At 45.2% G+C, this 26,823-nt stretch overlaps 2 protein-coding genes across 2 annotated transcripts; one reads left to right on the top strand and one right to left on the bottom strand.

The window, feature by feature from the left end:
- Positions 1–11,358: 11,358 nt before the first annotated feature.
- On the bottom strand, positions 11,359–12,978 carry LOC117531111 (dual specificity protein phosphatase 13-like). The gene is made up of 2 exons (XM_034194148.1): positions 12,756–12,978; positions 11,359–11,558 (listed from the first exon to the last, which is right to left on the bottom strand). Exons 1-2 carry the CDS (start codon positions 12,898–12,900, stop codon positions 11,359–11,361), a joined length of 345 nt encoding a protein of 114 aa, XP_034050039.1. The 5' UTR covers positions 12,901–12,978.
- A 6,979-nt stretch (positions 12,979–19,957) lies between these two features.
- Positions 19,958–26,287, top strand: LOC117530929 (dual specificity phosphatase DUPD1-like). Its single transcript, XM_034193892.1, has 3 exons — positions 19,958–20,174; positions 23,022–23,239; positions 25,865–26,287. The coding sequence occupies exons 1-3, from the start codon at positions 20,047–20,049 to the stop codon at positions 26,119–26,121; spliced, it is 603 nt and encodes a 200-aa protein (XP_034049783.1). The 5' UTR covers positions 19,958–20,046; the 3' UTR covers positions 26,122–26,287.
- The last annotated feature ends 536 nt before the right edge of the window (positions 26,288–26,823 follow it).

The following is a 26,823-nucleotide window of genomic DNA, read 5'->3' as shown; positions in this document are numbered from 1 at the left end:
TAAAACACAGGAACCCCTACAGTGGGCCCCAAACCCCTGACCAACTTTCAGGATTTTTCATGCTGTCTCTCATGCTTGAGTGTGTCTGAGTTGAAGAGGGTGCCTGGCATGATGATCTATATTGGCAGGTATACACCACACCTATCTTAAACCCTTCACCCCTTCAATGAACTTTTGAAAGCCAGTATGCCATGGATGTGGGGCCCACAGCAGGATGACGCTTTTAAAAGGGTAAAAACGCTAATATTCTCTGCACCCATACTCCAGTATTTGACCCAAAATTGTCTGGTGTAGTAGGTGCTGATGCATCAGCGGTGTGTAAGATTGTGGAGGTATTCTCAAACTGGGGGCCTGTTGCTCTCGCATACTCAGTGAAGCAGAAAAGAAATATGCTCAGAGAAAGAATATGTGTTTGGGCATCAGAGAAATACATTACAGAAATACCATGACAATAAACAACTATTCTATTCTAAGTTATTGGGATACCACTGCAGAGCCAGCCAAGGTGAGCCCAGCCTGACTCCTTAAGGGAAGGAGACTGTGGACCACACTTCCCAAACTGAACCGTACAATCAACTAAGACCAGCCTAACTTGATCTGTCAAAAGTAAGACAGAATGAGGATAAGTAAGCTCATGAAAATGTCTACGATGTTGGGAAAGTGTAGGAACACGGACCCACAACAAGGGGCGCAAATGAACGGACAATGGAGTAAGTCAAAATAACAACGCTTTACTGTTGTGAATGTGCACAACGAATACAACCAATCACAGCAATGGACAACAGTCAATTCACAAAAGTGTTGTGTGGGCAGGCTCGAAGATAGGAGACGCCTCTCCAAGGTAAGACCGGAACCACACGGCTTCCTCCGCCACAGGACCCCGGGAATACTGGAGCCGCCAAGTCCCGAACTTCCAGGTGGCCACTGCCTCCGCGTGTCGGACCTGGTACTGCTGGCGAGGAGCAAAGAACAGTTAGATGGGGGCGCGTATGCACCCAGGACTCCGAACAGCAGGAAAGGTACCTCCACCTCTCGTTGGAACAGTAATCCAAAAAGCTAGCTCAATCCAAAAGATGCACTCTATTTGCTTTGATACGTTACCTCTCTGGTAGAAACGATATCTCGGCAATGAGGTGGAGATGCCGTCCTGCTGATATACCTCCGTAGTGATTGGGATCAGCTGTCTCCGGTGATGGGTGACAGCTGTCATCCTGGCTGCTCCTGTAAGGCGGCAGCGCCCTCCGGTGCCTGGAGCCCGCACTCCAGGCAGGGCGCCCTCTAGTGGTGGTGGGCCAGCAGTACCTCCTCTTCAGCGGCCCACACAACAGGACCCCCCCCTCAACGGGCGCCTCCTGGCGCACGACCGGGTTTGTCAGGATGGCGACGGTAGAAGTCGGCCAGGAGGGCCGGGTCCAGGATGAAGCCCTTCTTCACCCAGGAGCGTTCTTCGGGGCCGTACCCCTCCCAGTCCACCAGATACTGAAAACCCCGGCCCATTCGTCGGACGTCGAGGAGCCGGCGCACGGTCCAAGCCGGCTCTCCGTCGATGATCCGGGCAGGAGGTGGCGCCGGACCCGGAGTGCAGAGGGGTGAGGTGTGATGGGGTTTAATCCTTGACACATGGAATACCGGGTGAATCCGCAGTGAGGCCGGAAGCCGGAGCCTCACTGCGGCAGGATTGATGACCTTGAGTATTTTGTAGGGGCCGATGTATCGTTCTTGCAATTTCGGGGAGTCCACTTGAAGGGGAATGTCTTTGGTGGACAACCAGACCTCCTGCCCTGGACGATATGTGGGAGCTGGGGCCCGCCGCCGGTCTGCATGGTTCTTCGCCCTCGTCCGGGCCTTCAACAAAGCAGAACGGGCGGCACGCCACACCCGACGGCACTTCCGTAGGTGGGCCTGGACCGAGGGCACACCGACCTCCCCCTCAACCACCGGAAACAACGGGGGTTGATACCCCAAACACACCTCAAAGGGGGAGAGGCCGGTGGCGGACGACACTTGACTGTTGTGCGCGTACTCGATCCAGGCCAGGTGGGTACTCCAGGCCGTCGGGTGCGCGGCTGTCACACAGCGCAAGGTTTGCTCCATCTCCTGGTTTGCCCGTTCTGCTTGTCCGTTGGTCTGGGGGTGGTACCCGGACGAGAGACTGACCGTGGCCCCCAGTTCCCGGCAAAAGCTCCTCCAAACCTGCGAGGAGAACTGGGGACCGCGATGGGAGACGATGTGTGATGGTATCCCATGCAGACGGACGACGTGGTGGACAAGGAGGTCCGCTGTCTCCTGGGCCGTTGGGAGCTTCGGGAGGGCCACGAAGTGGGCCGCCTTGGAGAATCGGTCCACTATCGTGAGGACGACGGTGTTTCCCTGGGACGGCGGGAGACCCGTGACAAAATCCAGGCCGATGTGGGACCAGGGGCGATGAGGCACGGGCAGCGGCTGTTGCAAGCCCGGTGTCTTACGGTGATCCGCCTTGCCCCTGGCACAGGTGGTACAGGCCTGGATGTAACCCCGGACGTCGGCCTCCAGGGACGCCCACCAGAAGCGCTGCCGGACGACTGCCACGGTTCTTCGCACCCCAGGGTGACAGGAGAGCTTAGAACCGTGACAGAAGTCCAGAACTGCAGCCCTGGCTTCTGGTGGGACGTAGAGTTTGTTCTTCGGTCCGGTTCCGGGGTCCGGGTCTCGTGTCAGGGCCTCCCGGACGGTTTTCTCCACGTCCCAGGTGAGGGCGGCCACAATAGCGGACTCCGGGATGATGGGTTCCGGGGGATCCGACGGCTCCGTTTTGACCTCATCTTCGTGTACCCGGGACAAGGCATCCGACCTTTGGTTTTTGGTCCCGGGACGGTAGGTGATCCGGAAGTCAAAACGGCCAAAGAACAGTGACCAGCGGGCTTGCCTGGGGTTCAGTCGCTTGGCGGTCCTGATATACTCCAGGTTCCGTTGGTCAGTGAAAACCGTGAATGGCACGGACGTTCCCTCCAACAGATGTCTCCACTCCTCAAGAGCCTCTTTCACCGCAAGGAGCTCTCGATTGCCGACGTCATAGTTCCGTTCGGCTGGGGTCAACCTGCGGGAAAAATAGGCACACGGGTGAAGGACCTTATCGGTCTTCCCGCTCTGGGACAGCACGGCTCCTATCCCTGAGTCCGAGGCGTCCACTTCAACCACTAACTGGCGACTAGGATCGGGCTGCACCAGAACGGGTGCAGACGAGAAGCGCCGTTTCAACTCCTTAAATGCGGCATCGCACCGATCCGACCAGGTGAAGGGAACTTTTGGTGAGGTCAGGGCTGTCAGGTGGCTAACTACCTGACTGTAGCCCTTAATGAACCTCCTGTAGAAATTAGCAAAGCCTAGGAACTGTTGCAACTTCCTACGGCTTGTTGGTTGGGGCCAGTCTCTCACCGCCGCAACCTTGGCTGGATCAGGAGCGACGGAGTTGGAGGAGATGATGAACCCCAGGAAGGACAAAGAAGTGCGGTGGAACTCACACTTCTCGCCCTTCACAAACAGCCGGTTCTCTAACAACCGCTGCAGGACCTGACGTACATGCCGGACATGAGTCTCAGGATCCGGAGAAAAGATGAGTATATCGTCTAGATATACGAAGACAAACCGGTGCAGGAAGTCCCGCAATACGTCGTTAACCAAGGCTTGGAACGTCGCGGGGGCGTTTGTGAGGCCGAACGGCATGACCAGGTACTCAAAGTGACCTAAGGGGGTGCTGAATGCCGTCTTCCACTCGTCTCCCTTCCGGATCCGAACCAGATGATACGCGTTTCTAAGATCAAGCTTGGTAAAAATCTTGGCTCCATGCAGGGGCGTGAACACCGAATCCAACAGGGGTAACGGGTATCGGTTGCGAACCGTGATTTCGTTCAGCCCCCTATAATCGATGCATGGACGAAGTCCGCCATCTTTTTTACCCACGAAAAAGAAACCTGCGCCCATCGGGGAGGTGGAATTTCGGATCAACCCGGCAGCTAACGAGTCCCGGATGTAGGTCTCCATTGATTCGCGCTCAGGCCGTGAGAGGTTGTACAGTCTACTGGACGGGAACCCACTGCCTGGAACCAAATCGATGGCACAATCGTACGGACGGTGGGGGGGGGAGTGTGAGCGCCAGATCCTTGCTGAACACGTCGACAAGGTCGTGGTACTCCACCGGCACCGTCCCCAGATTGGGCGGGACTCTGACCTCCTCCTTAGCTTGGGAGCCGGGAGGAACCGAGGAACCTAGACACACCCGATGGCAGGTCTCGCTCCACTGAACCACTACCCCGGACGGCCAATCAATCCGGGGATTGTGCTTCAACATCCAGGGAAAGCCTAAAACCACACGGGAAGTGGCCTGAGTCACAAAAAACTCGATCACCTCCCGGTGGTTTCCTGACACCACCAGCGTTACAGGTGGTGTCTTATGTGTGATCGGAGGAAGCAGGGAGCCATCTAGTGCTCGAACCTGCACAGGCGAGGTAAGCGCCACCAGAGGGAGCCCTATCTCCCTGGCCCATCTGCAGTCCAACAGATTCCCCTCAGAGCCCGTGTCCACCAGTGCTGGGGCCTTCAGGGTTAAATCCTCATACAGGATCGTGACTGGGAGTCGTGTAGCAATGTGGGTGTGTCCCACGTGAATGTCTCGGCCCACCCCTAGCCCAGTCTCTAGGGGCGGGCGTTGGTGTTGTAACCGTTCGGGGCAGTCTCTCACATGGTGCTCTAGTGCACCACAAACAAAACAAGCTCCATGGGCCCGTCTCCTCTGTGCAGCTGGTGCCCTAAATGTTGCCCTACTCGTGTCCATAGCTTCGTCAGTAGGGGGAGCTGTGGCCCCACGGAGCGCAGGGGCCGTGGAGCGTGGGGAAGGCGGAGCGCGGTCGGAACCGGAAGGGAGAGGGACGGCGCGTGCCCGGCCACGCCCTTCGTCTCGTTCCCGCCGACGTTCTTCTAACCGGTTGTTTAACCGTATGACAAGATCGATAAGCCCGTCTAAATCCCGCGGTTCGTCCTTAGCCACCAGGTGCTCCTTGAGAACCAAAGACAGTCCGTTTACAAAGGCGGCGCGGAGGGCAGCGTTATTCCAGCCGGATCTCGCAGCCGCGATGCGGAAGTCGACTGCATAAACAGCTGCGCTCCGGCGCCCCTGTCTCATTGACAGTAGCACGGTTGAAGCGGTTTCTCCTCTATTAGGGTGATCGAACACGGTTCTGAGCCCCCTCACAAACCCATCGTATGTCAGAAGGAGCCGTGAATTCTGCTCCCAGAGCGCTATAGCCCAAGCGCGTGCCTCACTGCGAAGCAGGTTTATGACATAAGCTACTTTACTAGCATCGGTCGCGTACATAACGGGACGCTGTGCGAAGACGAGCGAACACTGCATCAGAAAATCCGCGCACGTCTCCACACAGCCTCCGTACGGCTCTGGAGGGCTTATGTATGCTTCCGGGGAAGGAGGGAGAGGTCGTTGAACAACCAGTGGAACGTCAACGTTACGCACAGGATCTACGGGAGGGAGAGCCGCAGCGGCGCCCGGGGGGCGCGCTTCCACCTGCGCGGCGAGAGCCTCCACCCTGCGGTTCAGGAGGACGTTCTGCTCGGTCATGAAATCCAACCGAGTCGTGAAAGCGGTGAGGATCTGCTGCAACTCACCGATTACCCCTCCCGCGGACGCCTGCGCGTCCTGTTCTTCCATTGGCCGTTCAACAGCCGGTTGACGCCCCTCGGGATCCATGACGCTGGCCGAGATATCCTGTTGGGAAAGTGTAGGAACACGGACCCACAACAGGGGGCGCAAATGAACGGACAATGGAGTAAGTCAAAATAACAACGCTTTACTGTTGTGAATGTGCACAACGAATACAACCAATCACAGCAATGGACAACAGTCAATTCACAAAAGTGTTGTGTGGGCAGGCTCGAAGATAGGAGACGCCTCTCCAAGGTAAGACCGGAACCACACGGCTTCCTCCGCCACAGGACCCCGGGAATACTGGAGCCGCCAAGTCCCGAACTTCCAGGTGGCCACTGCCTCCGCGTGTCGGACCTGGTACTGCTGGCGAGGAGCAAAGAACAGTTAGATGGGGGCGCGTATGCACCCAGGACTCCGAACAGCAGGAAAGGTACCTCCACCTCTCCTTGGAACAGTAATCCAAAAAGCTAGCTCAATCCAAAAGATGCACTCTATTTGCTTTGATACGTTACCTCTCTGGTAGAAACGATATCTCGGCAATGAGGTGGAGATGCCGTCCTGCTGATATACCTCCGTAGTGATTGGGATCAGCTGTCTCCGGTGATGGGTGACAGCTGTCATCCTGGCTGCTCCTGTAAGGCGGCAGCGCCCTCCGGTGCCTGGAGCCCGCACTCCAGGCAGGGCGCCCTCTAGTGGTGGTGGGCCAGCAGTACCTCCTCTTCAGCGGCCCACACAACATACGATAGAAGATGCTCTGCAAAGCTGCTCCCTGCCTTAAGTGTAGGAGACAGAGTACGACTCAAAACAGATTCTGAAAAGAAATGGAGTGAAACTGGAGTCGTACAAGCCACAAGTTCCATGCCATGGTCATTTGTGTTTAAGACAAAACTGCAGGCACTTGCAGATAATCAACAAGGAATATCAAAATCCTTCATCACGGACAACCTCCACACCGGCTGACCACAGTGTTGCCACTCAAGAGCCCCAGAGCCCCGTCAATACTGAGACCGAGACTGACGTGACACCATGTTCCACAGTCTGGATGACACCTTCAGGAAGTGTCATCAAACCTGTCACGATATTAACGTTAGATAGACAGAATGAGGAGCAGCACTGATCAAAATAATCCCCCTCCCATTCTACCAGGGAGTCCACGTCAGGTACCTACTACCCTGTAGACTAGGCTGCCTATTTGGATAATATTCACAACATTGTTCTTCAAAACCCTGTTGCCAAGTCCAACAAGAAAAATTAAGCAATTGCAACTTCAAAATCATTAGTATTACAAACTGTTACATCCTCAGTGTTAATATAAACATATTAAGAATGTTATATGGCTGGGGGGGGCCTGGCTGCCGGTTTGTTTGTCTGTTTGTTTTCCTCCCAGGTGGCGTGCATTTGGGACTGAGTGGCTGTGTTGCTGAGGCTGTCAGGACCTCACCCTGATCACCTGCGACTCGTCAGGACTCACAGCTGAGGTGCATCTGGATGGATTGGAGCATGTTGGCATTTAAGACTGGAGTGCACAGTGTGTATTTGCCAGAGACTCGACCTTGTGACCAGACGGGTGAGATCGTCGTCTTGGGAGCCATCTCATCAGCAGCGGACGCTGAGAATGTCCAGGTTTGATGCACAGTCTGTGAAAGAGGAGGGGGTGAGGTCTCACGCTCGTCAGCACACTTCCTGAGGTACGTTAGATTTTGTGACTAACAGTTATACAGTCAGTAAATGTGGTGTCCCTCACACCTTATTGTATTGAGCTGTTTGTTAGTCATGTATCAGCTTCCACTGCGGTGGAGTTTTGTGAACTGGATGTTCCATGCCCGCAGGTTGGAAGCTGATCAGCAATCAAGCCAGGAAGTGTTTGCTGTTTGTACACCTTTAAGTGTTCTGTGTGTAGAGTGTGGACTCACATAATGGTTCCTTCTTTCACAGACTCGGTTGTTGCGGCCACCTGGGGGGTGTCGGCGGGGTCCTTGGGTCCGAAACAGCTTCTGGCTCCGGACCGTTAGCGCTGCTGGGAGCGCACCACGCCAGACCGCACCTTTTTGTATTATCACTGTTATGTATTAAATTCAGTTAGCCTTTGTACCGTGCTCTGCTTATTTCATACTGGGTCCTTCAAACGCTGGTCGGTTCTCCGAGCTGCGTCCGACTCATAACAGTAGTCTCTGGCCAAACATCACGGACCCAGCGTTAGCAGAGACGGTAACGCGCCGGGAAGGCGGCAGCAGACGTTCAGTGGTTATCCGGATCAGTTGCGGGGCTCTCCGCCCGGAAGGTGCGTGTTTGAGACCCATTACTGGATACTAATTTGTGCTCTCTTGCAGCTGTGTTCCTGTGTTGTGCCTCATCCGTGGATCGTGGTGGAGTGTGACTGGCGACGGCTTCGCGTCACACTCCGACCGGATGGGAGGTGTAAACGGGAGCTGCAAGAGTGCGTTTGTAATGGGTTCACGCGCACGGCGGAGCTCTGTTAGCACGGGTCGCTGGGCTTCCTGTGTTACAGTCGTAGCCCCGTTTCCCCGGACAAAGGTAACTACTGCGTCTGTTGTATCAGCTCCGGCGTTATTTAGTTGAGCACATTTTGGTTGTGTGTTGCACTCAGCTGCGCACATAAAAGCAGCTCGTTTGTTTTTTTCTGTCGCCCAAGGGGTTTTTTCATTTTTAGCACTCTGGTTCCCCCTTGTGGTGACTGAATCACGGTACCGTCAAGCTCTGGAGTAGGAACAGGTGTGTTCCATTTGGTTGAGCTTGACGGTATAACTCACTGATTTGTTTTGTGTTAGTTCATTTTGTGTGGGTGTTTTTTGAGTTGGTTTTTGTGTGGGCTTTTCTTTTTTGTTGTCCACTATTTGTCTGGGGGTGTGACCCTGTAGCCTTTGCTAACCAAGAACAAAAAAAAAAAAAAAAAAAAAAGAAAACGGGGACCCAAACAACTGTGTGTTGGTCTGTTTTTTTTTTTTCTTTTGTTTCTTTTTGTTTCACATCCCCAGGGTTAGATGGAGCGGTCCCCTGGGGGGTGATGGGGTGGTATTTGGGTTGTTTTTTTCTCTTTGTTTTTTGTTGTGCCCTCTCTTCTCCTCTGACTCCAGCCGGGTGTGCCGTAGTGTCGGCATTGCTGGAGGGGTGCAGTTAGGTTGTGCTGGGCGTTTCCCAGGTGGCCTCTGCACCCGGGAGGGGAGGGGGGGGGGGGTTTGGGTTTTTTTTTTGTTTTCCCTCCCCCAGTTTCCGCCCTCAGGGTTGACTGTGGTGTCCTCTGGGGGGGAAAAGGCGTTGGGTCCATCTAGCCGTGGACGGCCGGGGCTGGGTCCATTGGTCGTGAGGGGAGGCGTCTCCTGGGGTTGACGAGTGGTCCTCTGGGGGGCGCTGGTAGTCCCCGTGGGTGACGGTGGATCCCAGAGGGACCTCAGCCGTGGTTATTACTCCTGGAGCTGGCGGGTGGCCCTCTGGGGGGTGTTGGTCCCTGCGTGTCGTTTGGGGGGGAGGAGGGGGGGTATTTTGGCATTTTTGTTTGTGAGTTTACATGTGGGTTGTTTTTCTTTTCTCCCCTTCCCTGGGGTTTGATGGGACGGTCCCCTGGGGCGGGGGGGGGTGTTTTGGTTGTTTTGTGTTATGACTAATCACACATGTTTGGTTAAAGGCTGACCGCACAGGTGTAGGAACTCCTGGCCACACCTGTGCTGAGACTGTCAAACAAGGGCAAAGATGCAGTCAGTTCAACCAGTCTGTTGGAGGACGGGCGCAGACGCGGTTTCCAGCCATGGTCCCTGGAGGGGGGTGTTTCTCCTGGGCCGGGTGTGTGTGGTCGCCGGGAGGCTTCCCGTGAGGGTGGGGTACTGTTATATGGCTGGGGGGGGCCTGGCTGCCGGTTTGTTTGTCTGTTTGTTTTCCTCCCAGGTGGCGTGCATTTGGGACTGAGTGGCTGTGTTGCTGAGGCTGTCAGGACCTCACCCTGATCACCTGCGACTCGTCAGGACTCACAGCTGAGGTGCATCTGGATGGATTGGAGCATGTTGGCATTTAAGACTGGAGTGCACAGTGTGTATTTGCCAGAGACTCGACCTTGTGACCAGACGGGTGAGATCGTCGTCTTGGGAACCATCTCATCAGCAGCGGACGCTGAGAATGTCCAGGTTTGATGCACAGTCTGTGAAAGAGGAGGGGGTGAGGTCTCACGCTCGTCAGCACACTTCCTGAGGTACGTTAGATTTGTGACTAACAGTTATACAGTCAGTAAATGTGGTGTCCCTCACACCTTATTGTATTGAGCTGTTTGTTAGTCATGTATCAGCTTCCACTGCGGTGGAGTTTTGTGAACTGGATGTTCCATGCCCGCAGGTTGGAAGCTGATCAGCAATCAAGCCAGGAAGTGTTTGCTGTTTGTACACCTTTAAGTGTTCTGTGTGTAGAGTGTGGACTCACATAATGGTTCCTTCTTTCACAGACTCGGTTGTTGCGGCCACCTGGGGGGTGTCGGCGGGGTCCTTGGGTCCGAAACAGCTTCTGGCTCCGGACCGTTAGCGCTGCTGGGAGCGCACCACGCCAGACCGCACCTTTTTGTATTATCACTGTTATGTATTAAATTCAGTTAGCCTTTGTACCGTGCTCTGCTTATTTCATACTGGGTCCTTCAAACGCTGGTCGGTTCTCCGAGCTGCGTCCGACACATAACAAAGAACACATTAAACTGAAATCACATCTTTTAAAACAAGCTCGTAATGTGCAATAATGTGTAGATGATTGCCACAGGAACATGAAGGTGCACTGTCAGTGGTATAAGAGAATAGATCCAACAAAGGATTCAAGCATTTAAATTATTGTGTTGTGTCAAATATGAGGACTCTGATTATACGAAGAACACCCTTTTCAAAATATATTCTTTGAAAAACATTTTTGAAGACTTTTTTCCCAAAGAAAATGCTTTCCTTGAAAAAAAAAAGTTTAATTTTATAAAGCACATTTAATGGACAGACTCCCTCTTCTAGGACCACAGTTAGCTTTTCTGACTGTTAGCATTTGTAAAAAGGTCTTCTTGTGCTCATCCTCTTCTCATATTACACTCTCACGCCACATTTCGTGGTTGCTTAAGATTTGTTTGATGAGTCTACTGCATTTGTCAACATATGCTTCACGTTGCATCACAACTCCCTCACAGTTGCTGGTTAACTTACTCAACTTCTGGCATCTTTTCAGGATGATCACTGGCTCTTTGTGTCATGGAGTATATAAGATAGTTAGATAGACAGATATATATTACATGTAAGTTTAAACCCTGAATATAAGACACTCTTTTTTTCAGATGTATTTTCAAGAAGAAAGCAGTCTTACATTTGGAACAATATAGAAATGTAAGAAAAAGGAAAGTTGGAGAGCTCAAACCTCTAATGAGAGCTCAAATGCCCTCATTATTATAACAGGAAAAGTAAATTAATATTTTGCTGTACATTAAACATTTTGTTTTCAAATAATATTTTCACAACAGTCAGTATTTTGTGGGAAAAAAACAGAATGACTCATAGCACACATATAACACTTGACTCATTGGCATGACATTTGACACATTCTGAAACAAACAACACATAATTAGTGCCACCGTTGGAAGTGATGAGATCATCACTTGTTTTGAGAAAAAGAGACAAAGTTCACTGCATTTTCAGATCTTATGTTGATGATATCTGGTGAAGTTTCATTTCCAGTGTATTAAGCTGTTTCAGGAATCCCCTGTTTGGGAAGATCCACCTGCGCTCTTTGATTTTATAGATGGCATCCAGCAGAGAGTAACGGTGGTAGATCATCAGGTAGGCCAGGACGAGGGAGGCGGACCTGCTCACCCCAACTGCACAGTGCACAAAGACTCTCGCTGGTGAACAACAACATGACCATTAGAATTGAGAACAAAAAGCAAAACGGAATTCATTTTGCTCCCTACATGTCACCATCAATGCATTTTACAACACGAAGGACTTGATCTTACACTTGGCAAAAAGCAGCGCACACTGCAACACATGTCACTGGTAGTTTCCAACCAACGCAGTTATCGCATCCGGTGTCCACGTTGTGTAAAGAGGAACTGCACTTTTGCTCCTCTGTTGGTCTTAAAATAAGGTGCAGTCCAGCACAGTGTCGGTGCACTGCTAACATTAGGCAAGAGAAACTAAGAGATTGTTCCACAGAACACCAAAATCTAGGGCTAAAGTCAACCACAGAGATTTTCTACTATTTATATGGCGCTATATTCAGATACGTCTTACATGGGTGGGTTGATGACATACATGCACTGGATTAAAAAGAACAATTAAAATGAAATGATTTTAAAAAAATTATTCATTAAACAATTATTAAATTTAATGTTTTGCGTGTGTGATGCATTTTTTAAATAAATGGTTTATTCAGTTTTTTGAGCCTTTTCAAACTGAATAGTTTCAAAAACACTTTTTTCATTTAGTTATGTTAACTTGAAACATTAAATCATGTTCTAAAGCTAATGTTTTAAGTCATGTTTGAAAAATTTTAAAAGCTGTGTTTCAGTGTCTGAACCAAGCAATCCTCACTGTACATAAAACAACACTATTGTAGTGTTTGTCACATTTCAAAATTGTCATTTTCTGAAGGAATTGTTTCACTTAATGCATTTAAAATAAATGAATAATTTCAAAATTCAATTGTTCAATTCTGTTCAAGATATTTATTGTTTTAAGTATTTTGAAATGGACTTGCTGACTGGTGAGCCATCAACTTTGATGTTTTCAGTGTTTTAAATAATGAATTGTTTTATGAAACGTATTTTCAGCATTTTGAACCATTGAATCATTTTCTGAAGTTATTGTTTCATTACTTCGTGAAACACTCAGTAATTTTCTGAAACAGTTAATTCACTTAGTTCAAAGTCCCATCACTACATATGTATGGAAGATTTTGGAGATGTGTAATCTAATAATTTAGCTCTGTAATTACACCGACAAATACTTGAATTTTATTTTGATTTTATTTTTTATGAGGTGATGCTGCTGCCAAATGTTTTGCACATGAGTAACAGTAAAACACACTCTGTGTTTACCACCAGCTGTGTCAAGCGCCTTCTGAATGTACTCGGCAGAAGGGAAGAAATAGCGAGAGAGGTCAAAGGATGGCGAGTCGTCAGCGGGAACACCAAAATAATCCACAGTGGATCCATAGAAGTCGTGACTTCCTGAACAGTGCATCCTCCCGTGAGCCGCATTCACAACATGAGTGATCCCCAACTTCCACAAAGAGTAACGATCATTGGCTACTGACCTGTATACAAAGACAGCAGAGAGGTTGAAGGATTTTGGCAATTTGACATACATATTTAAATAGGGGGATGATTTAAAAACGGCACAAAATCAGGTTCTGTTATTCAGTAATCTTCCACTTTATATTTTGGTAAATATAGCTGTGTACATATTTTCTTGTCAGTTATTTGTACTGTAATTGTAAATATTAAAGGATTATTAACCGACTGCGAAATCTGTATGGGGAAATATCAGACCGACGTGTTGTCAGCGAAAAACACGGAGGTCTGATATCCCCATACAAACCAAGCAAGCGAGGTTAATAATTTGTTTAATATATGGCTATTATATATATAAACATGCAAACTTACAGTATCACCGGTATATGAAAGCTGCTGACGGCTTTTAGTCTGAACTGTTTGCTTCACCTCCATGAAGAACTTGCTAACAGATGGTCCAGTTGTTAGCTGGTAAGCTTATCTGTGTGTTTTTTCAAATGCTGGTTAGATATTTATAGAGTATGTTTATGTCTGACTTGGTTTTTAATCGTGTGTTTTGCTTCCTGGTTTGTAACGCAAATACGCGTTGTGGACTGATTGTCAGGGTAAAATATCCGACCGGTAATCAGCCAATCAGAGTGTGTGTAGTGTCGCAGCCACATATTAATACAAAATATTTCACATAGTCATGTTTGAAAGAAACCTGTAATCACACACCTCTAAAGTGGACCATACCATTAACAAGAGCAATCAAAGATTTCTGATGTTGCCAAGGACTGATGAGTACTCAGAGTAAAAGATACAGTATGTGATTCACATCGTGACCTGGACTTTACCTGGATCCAGATTCCACAACACAATGCAAACTGATCCAGAATGATCAAGATGTTGTAATCTGATATTTAATTCACAAGCTGTTACAAAATACTGTGTTCCTGATCTTAGTTTTACATTGTGAGGTCATATCTTTCTGCGGCACAACCTGCATATTGATCCTGATCACTCCCAACAAATTCTGAGCCAGAATCCAGCTCCAGATCACCTCCAAACTGTAATGGAGTCTTCCATGCCCTAATATTTATATGTAGTGAAAATTTCGTAAAAATCCGTGCAGTAGTTTTGACGGAATCCTTAAAAGTGTACAAAGTGAAACTGTGATCCAGAATCTGGATCCAGATCACCGCCAAAATTTAATAGAGTCTTCCAAGGCCTAACATCAATGTATGGTGAAAGTTTGGTCAAAATCCATTAAGTAGTTTTGACATAATCCTTCAAAGCCTATATAAAGTGAAATCTTGATCCAGAATTCAGATCCAGATCACCTCCAAAATTTAATGGAGTCTTCCATGGCCTAATATCTGTCTGTGTTGTACATTTGATGTAATCCTTCTAACAGACAAATAAATAAATAGACAATTTTATTACATCGTTGGCGAACATAATTATCGTTCAGTATCTGTCTGTCTGCATCACTCTATCATTGCAATGACTCATTTAAGCCTGTGATCCAGTGTGTGGCGCTAGCCAGCGTAGCAGGTAAATGTAAACAGCTAGCTTGTTTAATACACTTTCATACTTTCAAAGGTTAAATTGTGTAAAATGTCTATGGATTAATGATAACACTAGCTAGTTTTTAACATTTAAAACTACAGTTTAACTAGCTAATGCTAACATTTGCCTGACCTAAGACTAGCTAACTAATATTAAGTAAGGACCATTTGAGTGTCATTATATGATAGTTATATGCTGTAAATAATTAAGAATTAAGACTCACATGTCACCAATGAAGAGGTTGGGCCAAACTTCATCCACATGATTCCCAAACCTTTTCCCTCCGTACAAAATTTTCACAAGTTCTTTCACAGAAGGAGGGCCAGAGGAAACGTTGCGCTTTTCCTGGTGATGGTTCGTACTCATCGCGTTACGGCTTGTCCTTCTCACAAAATTTATTTTTAAAGTCTGTGTAGCCTTTACTTTTCCCATGTTGGTAATGACAAGAGCAGGTGTTCCTTTTCTAAAATTAAAACACTGACCTATATTCTGAACGTTGGCTTCCTCACAGCTCTTTAGAAAATGTATGTTTATGTGCAACAGCAACTATACATAAATGGCGTGCAGCTAAAAAACATTGGTGGATGGTACAACCCAAAGTCTAAAACACAAATCCAAAAATGAGTTTAAGCAGGATTACTTCTCTTCATTTTAATGACCAATAAATGAAATCCCCAGTCTCCTAATTTAATCTACATCCTCTGATCCTGTTAATGATACAAATTCAGATCACTCCGTAGACTGCGTTTGAGCCAGTAACTACACACTACCTGGGTTTGCGTTACAGATTTGTGACAAATTTTAGTGATATTCACAACTGTAAGGTGTGAATATCAACAGAAACAGCTGTCCTTCCATCTGTCTGTACAGCAAAACCCTTCAAGTCTTAAAACTCAAGAATGATAAAACTCTGAAAATTGAAATTTTTATACGACGTACATTAATACTGGAAGGTCAAAGCTCTGCGTGCCAAATAAATTATGGATTTCTGATATATATATATATATATATATATATATATATATATATATATATATATATATATATATATATATATATAATGGCTTTTTGTAACTGAGTTTTGTGTTTCAAGTAGGAAATGTAACAGAAGCTCTGAAATGCTCACATCGCCCACTAGATGGCGACAAAAGCTGCTCATATGTGCTGCAAGGTCTTGACTGTTTATTCATTTGAGAAATTAGTTTTTGCTGAAAATAAGATATCAACTTACAATTGCGTTCCTTACAGGCAATTTACTTGTTTTCAGAATGCTGAAAAAAGAAAAAGAAATAACAGTGTTTCCATTGACTGATTGTCAGTGCTGGGTTTTGTCCTCTAATGATAACTGTCTTTTTAGCAAGGCTCTTGCAACAACTGTATGGCAATTTCTTGGTAAATTCTGCTAAATATTGGCATTTTGTTGTTGTCGTTCAATACAAAATTGAAGAAATGTCATCTTTTATCATGTTTAACAAGCTCACATCTCTTGCTTCATTCACATATACTGTATTATGTACGAGGTCTGTCAATAAAGTAACGGTCCTTTTTATTTTTTTTTCAAAAACTCTATGGATTTGATTCATATGTTTTCACGTCAGACAAGCTTGAACCCTCGTGCGAATGCGTGAGTTTTTCCACGCCTGTCGGTGGCGTCATTCGCCTGTGAGCACGCCTTGTGGAAGGAGTGGTCACGCCCCCTCGTCGGATTTTCATTGTCTGGAAATGGCGGAATGATTTGGACTTTTTTTCCATCAGAATTTTTTCAGAAGCTGTTAGAGACTGGCACCTGGAAACCTTTTGAAAAATTTATCTGGCTTTCGGTTTTACGCGCTTCACAGAGAATAAGGACTGTTACTACAGCTTTAAGGACGGCTTTAAGGACGCTCGGCGCGCCGCGCTCCGAGCTGCGATGATGAGGCAGAAAACGCCATATCATTTCTAAGCTGATGGCTCTGTGGATACGAGACCGTCGTGTGCACTTTATCTGGTTATCACTGAAAGCCAGATAAATTTTTCAAATGGTTTCCAGGTGCCAGTCTCTAACAGCTTCTGAAAAAATTCTGATGGAAAAAAAGTCCAAATCATTCCGCCATTTCCAGACAATGAAAATCCAACAAGGGGGCGGGACCACTCCTTCCACAAGGCGTGCTCACAGGCGAATGAAGTCACCGACAGGCGTGGAAAAACTCACGCATGCGCACGAGGGTTCAAGCTTCTCTGACGTAAAAACATATGAATCAAATCCATATAGTTAAAAAAAAATAAATAAAAAGGTCCGTTACTTTATTGACAGACCTCGTATTTTTGAATGTTATGTGACATTCTGTTCACCATGCGACCTGTAGTAGTGATAAAAGTGTATGAAGCTGCTATCTGTAGCTAGCCTTAGGATTAAGGGTAGATTTTAAATTAAGTGACTTTCTCCACTTGGATGTTTAATGACCAGAGGTGGGATGAAGTCACCAGCAAGTTACTCTCAAATCATGAATTTGCAAGTCCCAAGTCAAATCTCAAGTCATAATGACCACCAGTTGTTTGCAAGCTAACTTGAGACTTGACTTGAGACTTGGAGATTGATGACTTAAGAATGACTTGACAGTGACTTCGTCCCACCTCTGTTAATGACTTCATACTATGATGCGATACTGTGGCCTAAGTGGCAGGGCATCAGAAAACTGTGTTCAAATCCCAATTATGTTTTTCTTTCCTACTTCAAGGATACAATGACTGTGATAGAGTTAGAAAGATAATCTACTAATATGAGCAACAGGTTGGTCATTGTCACATTCAAGGCTTCTTGAAATGAAATAATGTCTCTACCTGGTGGTCATTTGCCATTAATGCAATTACAATAGAATTAATCCAGGTACAATAGAATTTCACCAAGAGCTAAAGTTATGAATATTTTTTGAACCACTGGAAGTGTTTAAGATCGTTACTTGAAAAGGTACTTTTGGCTCTACATACAGATAGAAAACAAGTAAGGGTGCACATCATCATAACCACGTGACCTAGATTCCCCAATCAGAAGTGGAGATGCATTCAGGGTCACAGTGCAGCAGTCAGGTAAAACCCTCTGATCTCTGTCTGGAGCGTGGACAAGGCTTGGGGGCTGGTGAGGCAAATGGTTAAACAAGGAAACAGAAAACAGACGTGGAAGTCTACAGTAATATCTGGCAATTAAAGAAAGTAAAGTCTGCGTTTAAATAGTCTCTCAATAATCACTCATAATCCAAACCTGGTGTGCAGTACAATTTAAGGACGCGGTCTAGTGGAGAACAATATATGACCAGAACAGAACAAAGGGCCCCATCTAGTGGAGAGAAAAAGTCATAGTAGAGAAGCTTGAATCTTCGACTGGACTGGGTTGCTTGACGCGAGGATGTTTCGCTTCAAATCGCAGAAGCTTCCTCAGCTAAAATTCTTGCTCTGGTGGTCTGACTTCTGTCTTGACTCTTGTCGAGAAGAATGATCCGAAGTCACAAAAGCTGGAGTTTTAAACCTAACCAGACCCCTCCTACCGAGAGGCAGACTGCTAAGGCTAGTGACTAAACAATAGCTCTAATTAGAACCTATTGTGCTCTAGTTAGCACCCTCCTAATGACAGGGCAGCTGTGGCTCCCTTGACGACTCTGCTGATGACGTGAATGACTCATTACCATGAACAAAAGACTGAAACTGCTTTGACCTGAGTACCCCATTGTCCACTGGGGACCTAGGGACTAGGGACCCTGTCCTTAGGGTGAACTAATTAGTTCACCCTAAGGACAGGATCCCTAGTTACAAACAGAGCAATGTAGTGTATTATATCAGATGTCAGGAAAACTGTAATGAACACTACATAGGTGAGACTAAGCAAGCTTTAAACAAGAGGCTATACCAGCACTGCAGAGAGGTCCCCAGTGGACCTCAGTCTGCAGTTCATCTCCACCTGAAAGACACTAACCACACGTTTGAGGACAAGGAAGTTAAAATATTAGTCAGAGAGAAGAAATGGTTTGAGAGAGGTGTCAAGGAAGCATTCTTTGTAAAACAGTTGAAACCCAGCCTTAACCGGGGGGGCGGGTCTCAGACACGCTTTGTCCCCTGTTTACAATGGGGTACTCAGGTCAAAGCAGTTTCAGTCTTTTGTTCATGGTAATGAGTCATTCACGCCATCAGGAGAGTCGTCAAGGGAGCCATCAGGAGAGGCTTCCATCCCATCATTAGGAGAGTGCTAACTAGAGCAAAATAGGTGCTAATTAGAGCTATTGTTTAGTCACTAGCCTATAGCAGTCGGCCTCTCGGTAGGAGGGGTCTGGTTAGGTTAAAAAACTCCAGCTTTTGTTGGCTTCTGGTTTATTATTCTCTGCAAGAGTCAAGACAGAAGTCAGACTACCAGAGCAAGAATTTTAGCTGAGCAAGCTTCTTTGATTTGAAGCGAAACGTCCTCTCGTCAAGCAACCCAGTCCAGTCGAAGATTCAAGCTTCTCTACATCTGAGCATGCTTACATGACATTTTGAGGACATTAGCATGATGACATCACAGGCTGGTAGCTGCAAAACTCTGTTTCGTTTGTGTGTAAATATAACCTCTTTGTCATATATTATGTAAAAGGTTGTGAGATATAAACACTTCTAAAACTGAAAATTATGTTTTTGGAACCTGATAACACCTGTGGTGTAATTTACAAGACATTTTACAAAACATTTTGTGGATGTTAGCATGTACGCTAACTTCTGCTAACTCAAAGCTAACTTACTATGGAGTTAAATCTGTCTCATTAATACCTGCACATGCACAAAGGGTGAGCTACAAATATTCCTTGATTTGCAAACGATGATTTGATTTGAACATGTACAAATTGTACGTAAGACAATAGGATTATACAATTGCTAATTATAAAGAACACGATGCTCCTACGGCCGAGGGTATTTTAGTATTGCGTTATATTCACTTTTTCCATGACCTTGAAAAATGAATTCAGTCTATTTTAGGATTATCTGGACCGTGTGTTCAAATTTTATGACGATAGATGCAGAAATGTAACTGTGAGACTAACTAACCAACAAACAAACGCAGGCAATCACACTGCCTTCGTCCAACTTCCTTGGCGGAGGTTATGATGGATGGTTGTAGATGGACATAAAGAGAGGAAGAGATGACAGATGGATCCATTGATTGATTGACTGATGGATGGATGGGCATAAACAGGTATGAATGGATGGATGACAGTGTTGTTTTAACAAAGACATCAGTGTTGATTCCTGGCCAAAAACGCTGAGTCACAGTGTTACAACAAACACTGCTGTGGTCACAACACAAGCCGTCCTTCTTCTCTTACAGAGTGCTGAGGAATAAATAGTCCACACTGTTCCTGTCACTTTTGGCCTCCTCAGCTGTCTGCGTCCTGCTGGGTTCCGGCTTTAAACAGCACTTATACCTACACACTCAGAGGGGAACACGGCGAGCAGGTCCTTCACAAATGATCGACCGCAGCACAGATTTCAGAAAATTTACAGCAACACAGATCCCTAATTAGAGCGCGACATTTATGCGAGGGCCATGAGCCGAGAGGAGGAGCTGCAATATCAGACACCGCCCACATGCGATCTGCTCGGCCTTCTGCTGAAGAACAGACGTCCCACTGGTGCCGTCAACGAGGTTTGGCCCAACCTCTACATCGGAGACGCGTAAGTGTCGCGCTCGCTCCAGCCCTCGTCTGCAACGTGACACTGCGATTGAGAAATTCTTGCCACAAACAAGTCCTTAATTTGCCAAATGATTCATAATTCAATATGAAAGCTGCTCCACTGAGTCACCAGTGATGCTTTCACACGTAAAGCAGCACTCAGAGCGCTCGTTCTTCTGCCAAACCCCCATCATCGTCTGTTTGTCCTAAAATCTGCTGCGAGCGTGGCTGCTCTTCCACCAGAGTGAAAACAAGATGGATATAAGTGGCTGAGAAGCAGCCGCTTACCTTATTATGTTGGATCCACATCCATCTCAAACACTAATCACCTCCTTCTCAACCTGAGGCCTACCTCTGCCGTCAGGTTTCACTGAGCCGCGCGAGACATTCTGCTGACAGACAAACTGAACCGACAGTGCAATTTACTTGGCGGCAACAACTAGAAAGACCCCGATGGCGTGTGTCGGAACAGACCAACGAGAGTGAGTGTCTCTTCCCTTTGACTGTTGGCTTGATCACTGCGGTTGATTAATTAGGAGACGTTCAGTGAAACTCATCTTTTGTGTTCTGATACTGGATTTGGAAAAAAAAAAGTTTCTGTTAACCATGCAATCACACTGGGGTCTGGGTAAATAGAATATTGGCAGCTCTGCTTTCACAATTTATAGCTGGGAAAGTTAATAATTTATGTAGAGCTCTTTTTTTGTTACAGCTGATTGGTTCGGGTAGGAATAGCAAAAAAAAGCTAGTGTATACTGACAAAAACAAGCAAACAAAGCTGCGACCACAATAAAAAAATGAATCATCTCTTCATTCAATAAATGTTGTCGTTATCGCGAGCACAGGAATGAATAATTTGGCAAAATGAGTGGTCCATAGACATCAAATCAGGTCAGGACTGGGATTGTTCTTCGCACCTCGGGTCCTGGATGGCAACTACCCAAGCAAACAACCAGTCTGTCCCTGCCGCTTAAAAGTAACCATATATCTGCCACGGCCAGGTGGAAAATGGGCATCACTTTGGACTTCACGGGCCATTGTGTCTTCAACACTGAGGCACCTACAGTATGTGGTGGACCATGCATAGAGAAACCACGTAGTCAACATGTCACATCTCGCGTTCCCTCATAAATGTGAATGTGTCAAACTGACTCAGTGGGTCAGTGGGCGTGTCTTTCAGAGAAATCAGAAGTTAAAATATGTATTCCTGTGATGTATGTGATGCTATTCTAATCCACTTACATTTTTTCCGTGAATCTGATTGGTTAAACGTGTGAGATTTCAGACCGTATAATATCGGGGTAACGGTGGCAAAATATTTGACTGTTTCACATTTGGATGTATTACTCCGCGCCCTCACTTGTGCTCTGACAAAATGTTCCTGTCAAATGTCATTCCGGTCCTCCGCGCAACTGCGCATGTGCATGCATACGCACGCATGCACAATATTGTTGGTACGTGGAACTGTCGATTTATGCGACAAGACGCACAATTTGACAGAACACCGGCTGTGCAGACTGCTAGCCGTTAGCACTGTTAGCTGAGAGCAAGAGAAAGTCGCGTACTGCTGCTGCTGAAATGGGTGAATTTAAGCTACCATAAAATTTTAAATTTAAGCTGCCATACGAAAGTATTGATGATTTGATGGATTTTCACATTTGATAGATAACTCCGCGCCCTGACCGCTGTTGGATTGACGCTGCCTTGGCTCGACGGTAAACCTCACTGACTGAATTACCTACAGAAAAATAAACTGTGCAAACAATGGAATTGAATTAGAATGGGAATAACCCCCTGTGTGTCTGATGATTTGTGAACGTTCATGTCATTATTTGGTCACAAATAGCCGTTTTACAGCTCCACTAACGAGTCACCATAAAACTCCTTTTTTTAAGCTCTATTTGCGACCGTATAACCAGCATGAATGTCTGCAAATCATCAGATACAACAGGGTTATTCCCTAAGTATAAGAGGAGCTGTTTCAGGGATACATTTTTCTTTAAGCAGGATAGTTTACAGATTCAGTGTTGCAGATCTTCCAAGATGTTCTACTTGATATCCTCATCACACGCAACTGAAAAAATAGATTGAAATAGATTTCACCCATTACAGCCCCTTTAATTGTTCTCAAAATTCAAGGCATAAGTAGATTTGTACTAAGATTCCTGGGTGTAATGGTTTCTAACCTCAGCCCAGACTTTAGACCTATTTGCTTAAATCCTTTGCGTAATCCTGCTGATAAACAAAGACTAACGCTAGAGGTGGGCAATACCGGGAATTTTGGTATTGATCCGATACCAAGTAAATACAGGCCCAGTATCGCCAATATCGATACCGATACCGATACTTTTTCATATTTAACCTTCATAGACCCAAAGGATCCAAAAGACCTAGGATAGAATTTCACCAAAGATTGTACGTGACAACAAAATACTTTATTATCACAATCAACATTTTTGTTTAAAAAATGTCACTCAACACAACTTAAAATCTCCTGAGGTAGAGGGCTGACAAACCACAATACAAAGGTGCACTGCTCCATGTTGTGTGACACAGCACAGCGCTGCTCTTACAGACAGAGCGTAGACTTTGATGAATCTGCGTGCGCAGCAGTCATTGCGTGCGGGAGAGAAAAAAAAGTTTGAGTTTCAATCTTTTTACACGAGGATTGTTCAATATCAATACCAGCGTTGGTATCGATATTATCGATATTAGGATCAATCCGCCCACCTCTATCTAACGCACCTTCCTGTAAACAGAGGTGGGTGACTGCAGCATAGCAGTAACACGTTTATTGTATGACTGTATGACTAAACATGACATTTCCTGCACCGTGTGCTGTTTGCAGGGTGATAGCTCGAGAAAAAAGCCTGTTAGTGCGCATGGGAATAACGCACGTGGTGAACGGTGCAGACGGCCCGCAGCACGTCGACACCGGGCCACTTTTCTACACAGACACTGGTGTACTCTATCATGGGGTAAAAGCAGCAGACTGTAAAGACTTTGACTTGAGTCCATTCTTCATGGAGACAGCTGAGTTCATTCACAACGCTCTGACACAGAAAGGTACGCAGCCACTCACACATCAGCTCAAATAAAAAAAAAAACACTTTAGGAACATACAGTCCAGACCAATACTGTTTGCACCCCTGTATATTAAAGCTACAGTGTGTAGGATACATTGTCACCTAGTGGTAAAGCTGCAGATTGCATTATGCTTATTATTACATCTTATTAGTTCAGCACTTTCTGTACTGTGAATAAACTGTATGTTGAATAGAAAGTGTTTAATTTTATTTGTTCATGAAATTATTCATGTACATCTTATCTTGGCATGCTGAACCTTTTTGGGTACCTTCATGTTTACATTACAACATATTAGAATTTCAGCTCTTTTGGTCCGTTTTTCTGTTTTATTTTGTTTTGTTTTTTAGCTAAATTCATATTATAAAGGTTAATAGCAGCAGCTTCACCAAATGTTTTAGCAGTTGATCAGTTTTGCATTATCAGAGTTAACTTTTCAGTTGGAGGACTAGCCATTATCAAAGCTAACGTTTAGGCTAGCTGATACTTTTTATTATGGAACAATTCAATCCCTTACCAAAAAATAGTACTGATAAGTATATAAAAAGTAAACTAGAAGTATACTTGAAACATACTTGCATATACTACTTTTTGGTAAGGGATTCTATTCAGTTTGGTGCGATATGAAGCAATCCGAAACAATTCTTTGTTTAATGCCAACATTCTTTTTCCATGATAAATTAGAAGAAGCCTAAAGCGGCATTGCTTACCTTCAAATACAAATTGTACGAAAAACTAGCAACCTTCTTCACAGTTTTACTACTGTGCTGCAACATGTTGGCACTGCCTCTGCTCACCTCTTGTTTACCACTGGGGGCAGCACTACATACAGCAGCAGAAAGCACAGCATAGAAGTAGCCTAAAGGAAGAAGCCAGCTGTTGTTAGCATAGCATAAAAGCTTAGCTTAAATTTCCTGTTCTAAACAGGTATTACAGTATTTGGTTGGTAATTACCAACCAAATGTAAAGTTCAAGCAGGCACATTTAAACATGCTGATTTTGTTTTGCCTCACAAAGTTAAACCTTCTTTTGAACAACCTTGTGTGAACCAAATTATAATGTTTAAATGGAACCATGGATTCCCTTACCAAAAAATAGTATTGACAAGTATATAAAAAGTAAACTGGAAGTATACTTGAAACATACTTGCATGTACTAGGAACTTTTTTGTTGTTGTCTTTACTGATCTATCTTGTAATTGTTGTTGTATCAAATGTTCAAAATAAACAGTTTTCATTCATTCATTCATTTTCATTCATACTACTTTTTGGTAAGGGTTGGTTCATAGTACATTTAGATCAATTTAGGGGAAATCAGGTTTTCTGATTTCCAGGCCTCTGTGACACTATTATGTTTATTATTTAAGTTTCACATTTCAGTGAATGCGTTTACTTTGATTGGAGCACCATAAAAACCTGCTTTGGGGAATTGTGTGTGTGTGTAATGACCTTTTGTTCTCAACTGTAAGTTGTGCTTGTCAACAGAAATTACTGTCCTTCCGTCTATCTGTACAGCGAAACCTTCCACGTCCTAAAAGAACCACAAAGTAAGACCCTTCAGCTGCTCTCTTGTTTTCACTCCGGTTGCCACAGATTTGGCACAAGTTGCATGTTGATTTGGCAGAGGTTTTTACGTCGGATGCCCTTCCTGACGCAATAAAACTCAAGAATAATAAAACTCTCAAAATCTGATTTTTATTATTATTATTATTATTATTATAATTAATACTGGGAGGTCACAGCTCTGCGTGTCAAAAAAAATCATGCATTTGTGACATTTGTAAATGCTTTTATATTGAATTTTGGGTTTCAAGTAGGAAATGTAACAGAAGCCCTGAAATGCTTATATCACCCACTAGATGGTGACAAAAGCTGCTCAAACGTGCAGCAAGGATTCAACTGTTTATTAGATGGCTATTATTATTAGAGGGTCATTATGTTATTATTATCATCATCATTATTATTATTATTAGTTTGTTAAATTAGACTGTAAGATGGACCGACAGCCATAAATTAACTTAAAGTTGTGTCCCTTGTCCTTAAGGGCAACTTGATATATTGCATGCTACAATCCAAAGTTTACTGACTAAGCAAGAAGCTATTTAATATGGCACCTTTTTTTTTTTTTTCAAAAAGTGGCTTTTTACAATTTGGGGTACCCTCATTTAAGTACTGCTTTGACTCATTTAAGTAGTCAAAACATGGTTTGCACCCAGCGTTTTCAATGCCAACACTGAAATTTATCCACCCCCCCCAAAAAAAACTCAAAAACAACAACAAAAAACAGATTTTTGTGTGTGTGTGTGTGTGTGTGTGTTTGGGGGGGGGGGGGGGTGGTGCTCAGGACCTGTTTCTGGCCTGTGGCCTAATAAATAAGTTAAAATGTGTAACATCTAAAGGGTGTGTAGGCTTTCTATAAAATAACTGGACTATTTCCTCCAGTGTTCACCTGATTGTGAAGGTCAGAGGTGAATTTACTTATTTGCTGAGGCGGATCATCGCAGAAACACACGGCGGGTCCATGAGTTTGATATGCAGCCGTGCATCCCTGACTGAAACAATGGACAACATGAGTCCATATTGTGTGTTGTATGTTGTGTGTGTGCAGGTAAGGTGCTGGTCCACTGTGCACGGGGAACCAGTCGCTCGGCTGCACTCGTGCTGGCCTTCCTCATGATCAAAGAAAGACTCACCCTGGTGGAGGCGGTCGAGGCTGTTTGCAGGCACAGGAACATTCTGCCAAACGTTGGATTTCTCAACCAGCTCTCTCAGCTGGACTCATCTTTGGCCCTGCGGAGGAGGACAAGAAAACATCAAGGAGCAGAGAGAGAGACAGAGGAGGGAGATGTTAAAACCCTTACCTGAGGATTTGAACCGTATACTGCTGGGTATTTGAGCTTAGGGGGCATTTTGCTCGCCTTCTATGATGTGAGAGTAACTTATTTATTATCCATCACGACAAGCATCAAGTTTGCATTCATTCGTGTCCGACTGTTTTCACCTGCATTTGTTTGTTGATTTGTTTGTTCCTGAGCTTTGGAAAAGCCAAGACCTTGTAAAATGCAGTGAGTTAATAAATAAATTACTTTTCTAGCTCCACACTCTTTTAAAAAAAAAAAAGTTGTTTTTTTTTTTTTTAAACTGGTGGACGTGTAAATAAAAAAATCTGCAAAAAATACAGCAAAAATAAATACTCTGAATGGGGTACAGGCAGCTTTTGGGAAACGTGTGCACCCACATTTTAATGCATGAAGTGCAGAATCCTTTTAACCAATTGATATATAACCTACTCAGCTCTTTACAAACATGATTTTTTTCCAGAACTTCTTATATTAACACCTTGTACAAATAGAGTAAAATATGTTAATATAGTTTTTTTTTACCGTAAAAACAACATAACTCAAAAACAATGAATGCTATCTTGCACATCTCCAAATTAAAAGGACAAACACATCCAAATTTAGTGACATTTGATGCATCAGATCAGCCTTTCTCAAAGAGTAGTCGGCTTTCCACCGGTAGTCCGTAGGCAACCCCTAGTGGTCCGTGAGTACATTGCTTAGTAGT

This window comes from Thalassophryne amazonica, chromosome 18 (genome assembly GCF_902500255.1).
Source record: "Thalassophryne amazonica chromosome 18, fThaAma1.1, whole genome shotgun sequence".
In the NCBI taxonomy this organism is placed as follows: Eukaryota; Metazoa; Chordata; class Actinopteri; order Batrachoidiformes; family Batrachoididae; genus Thalassophryne; species Thalassophryne amazonica.
This window is presented reverse-complemented; position numbering and strand designations above follow the sequence as displayed.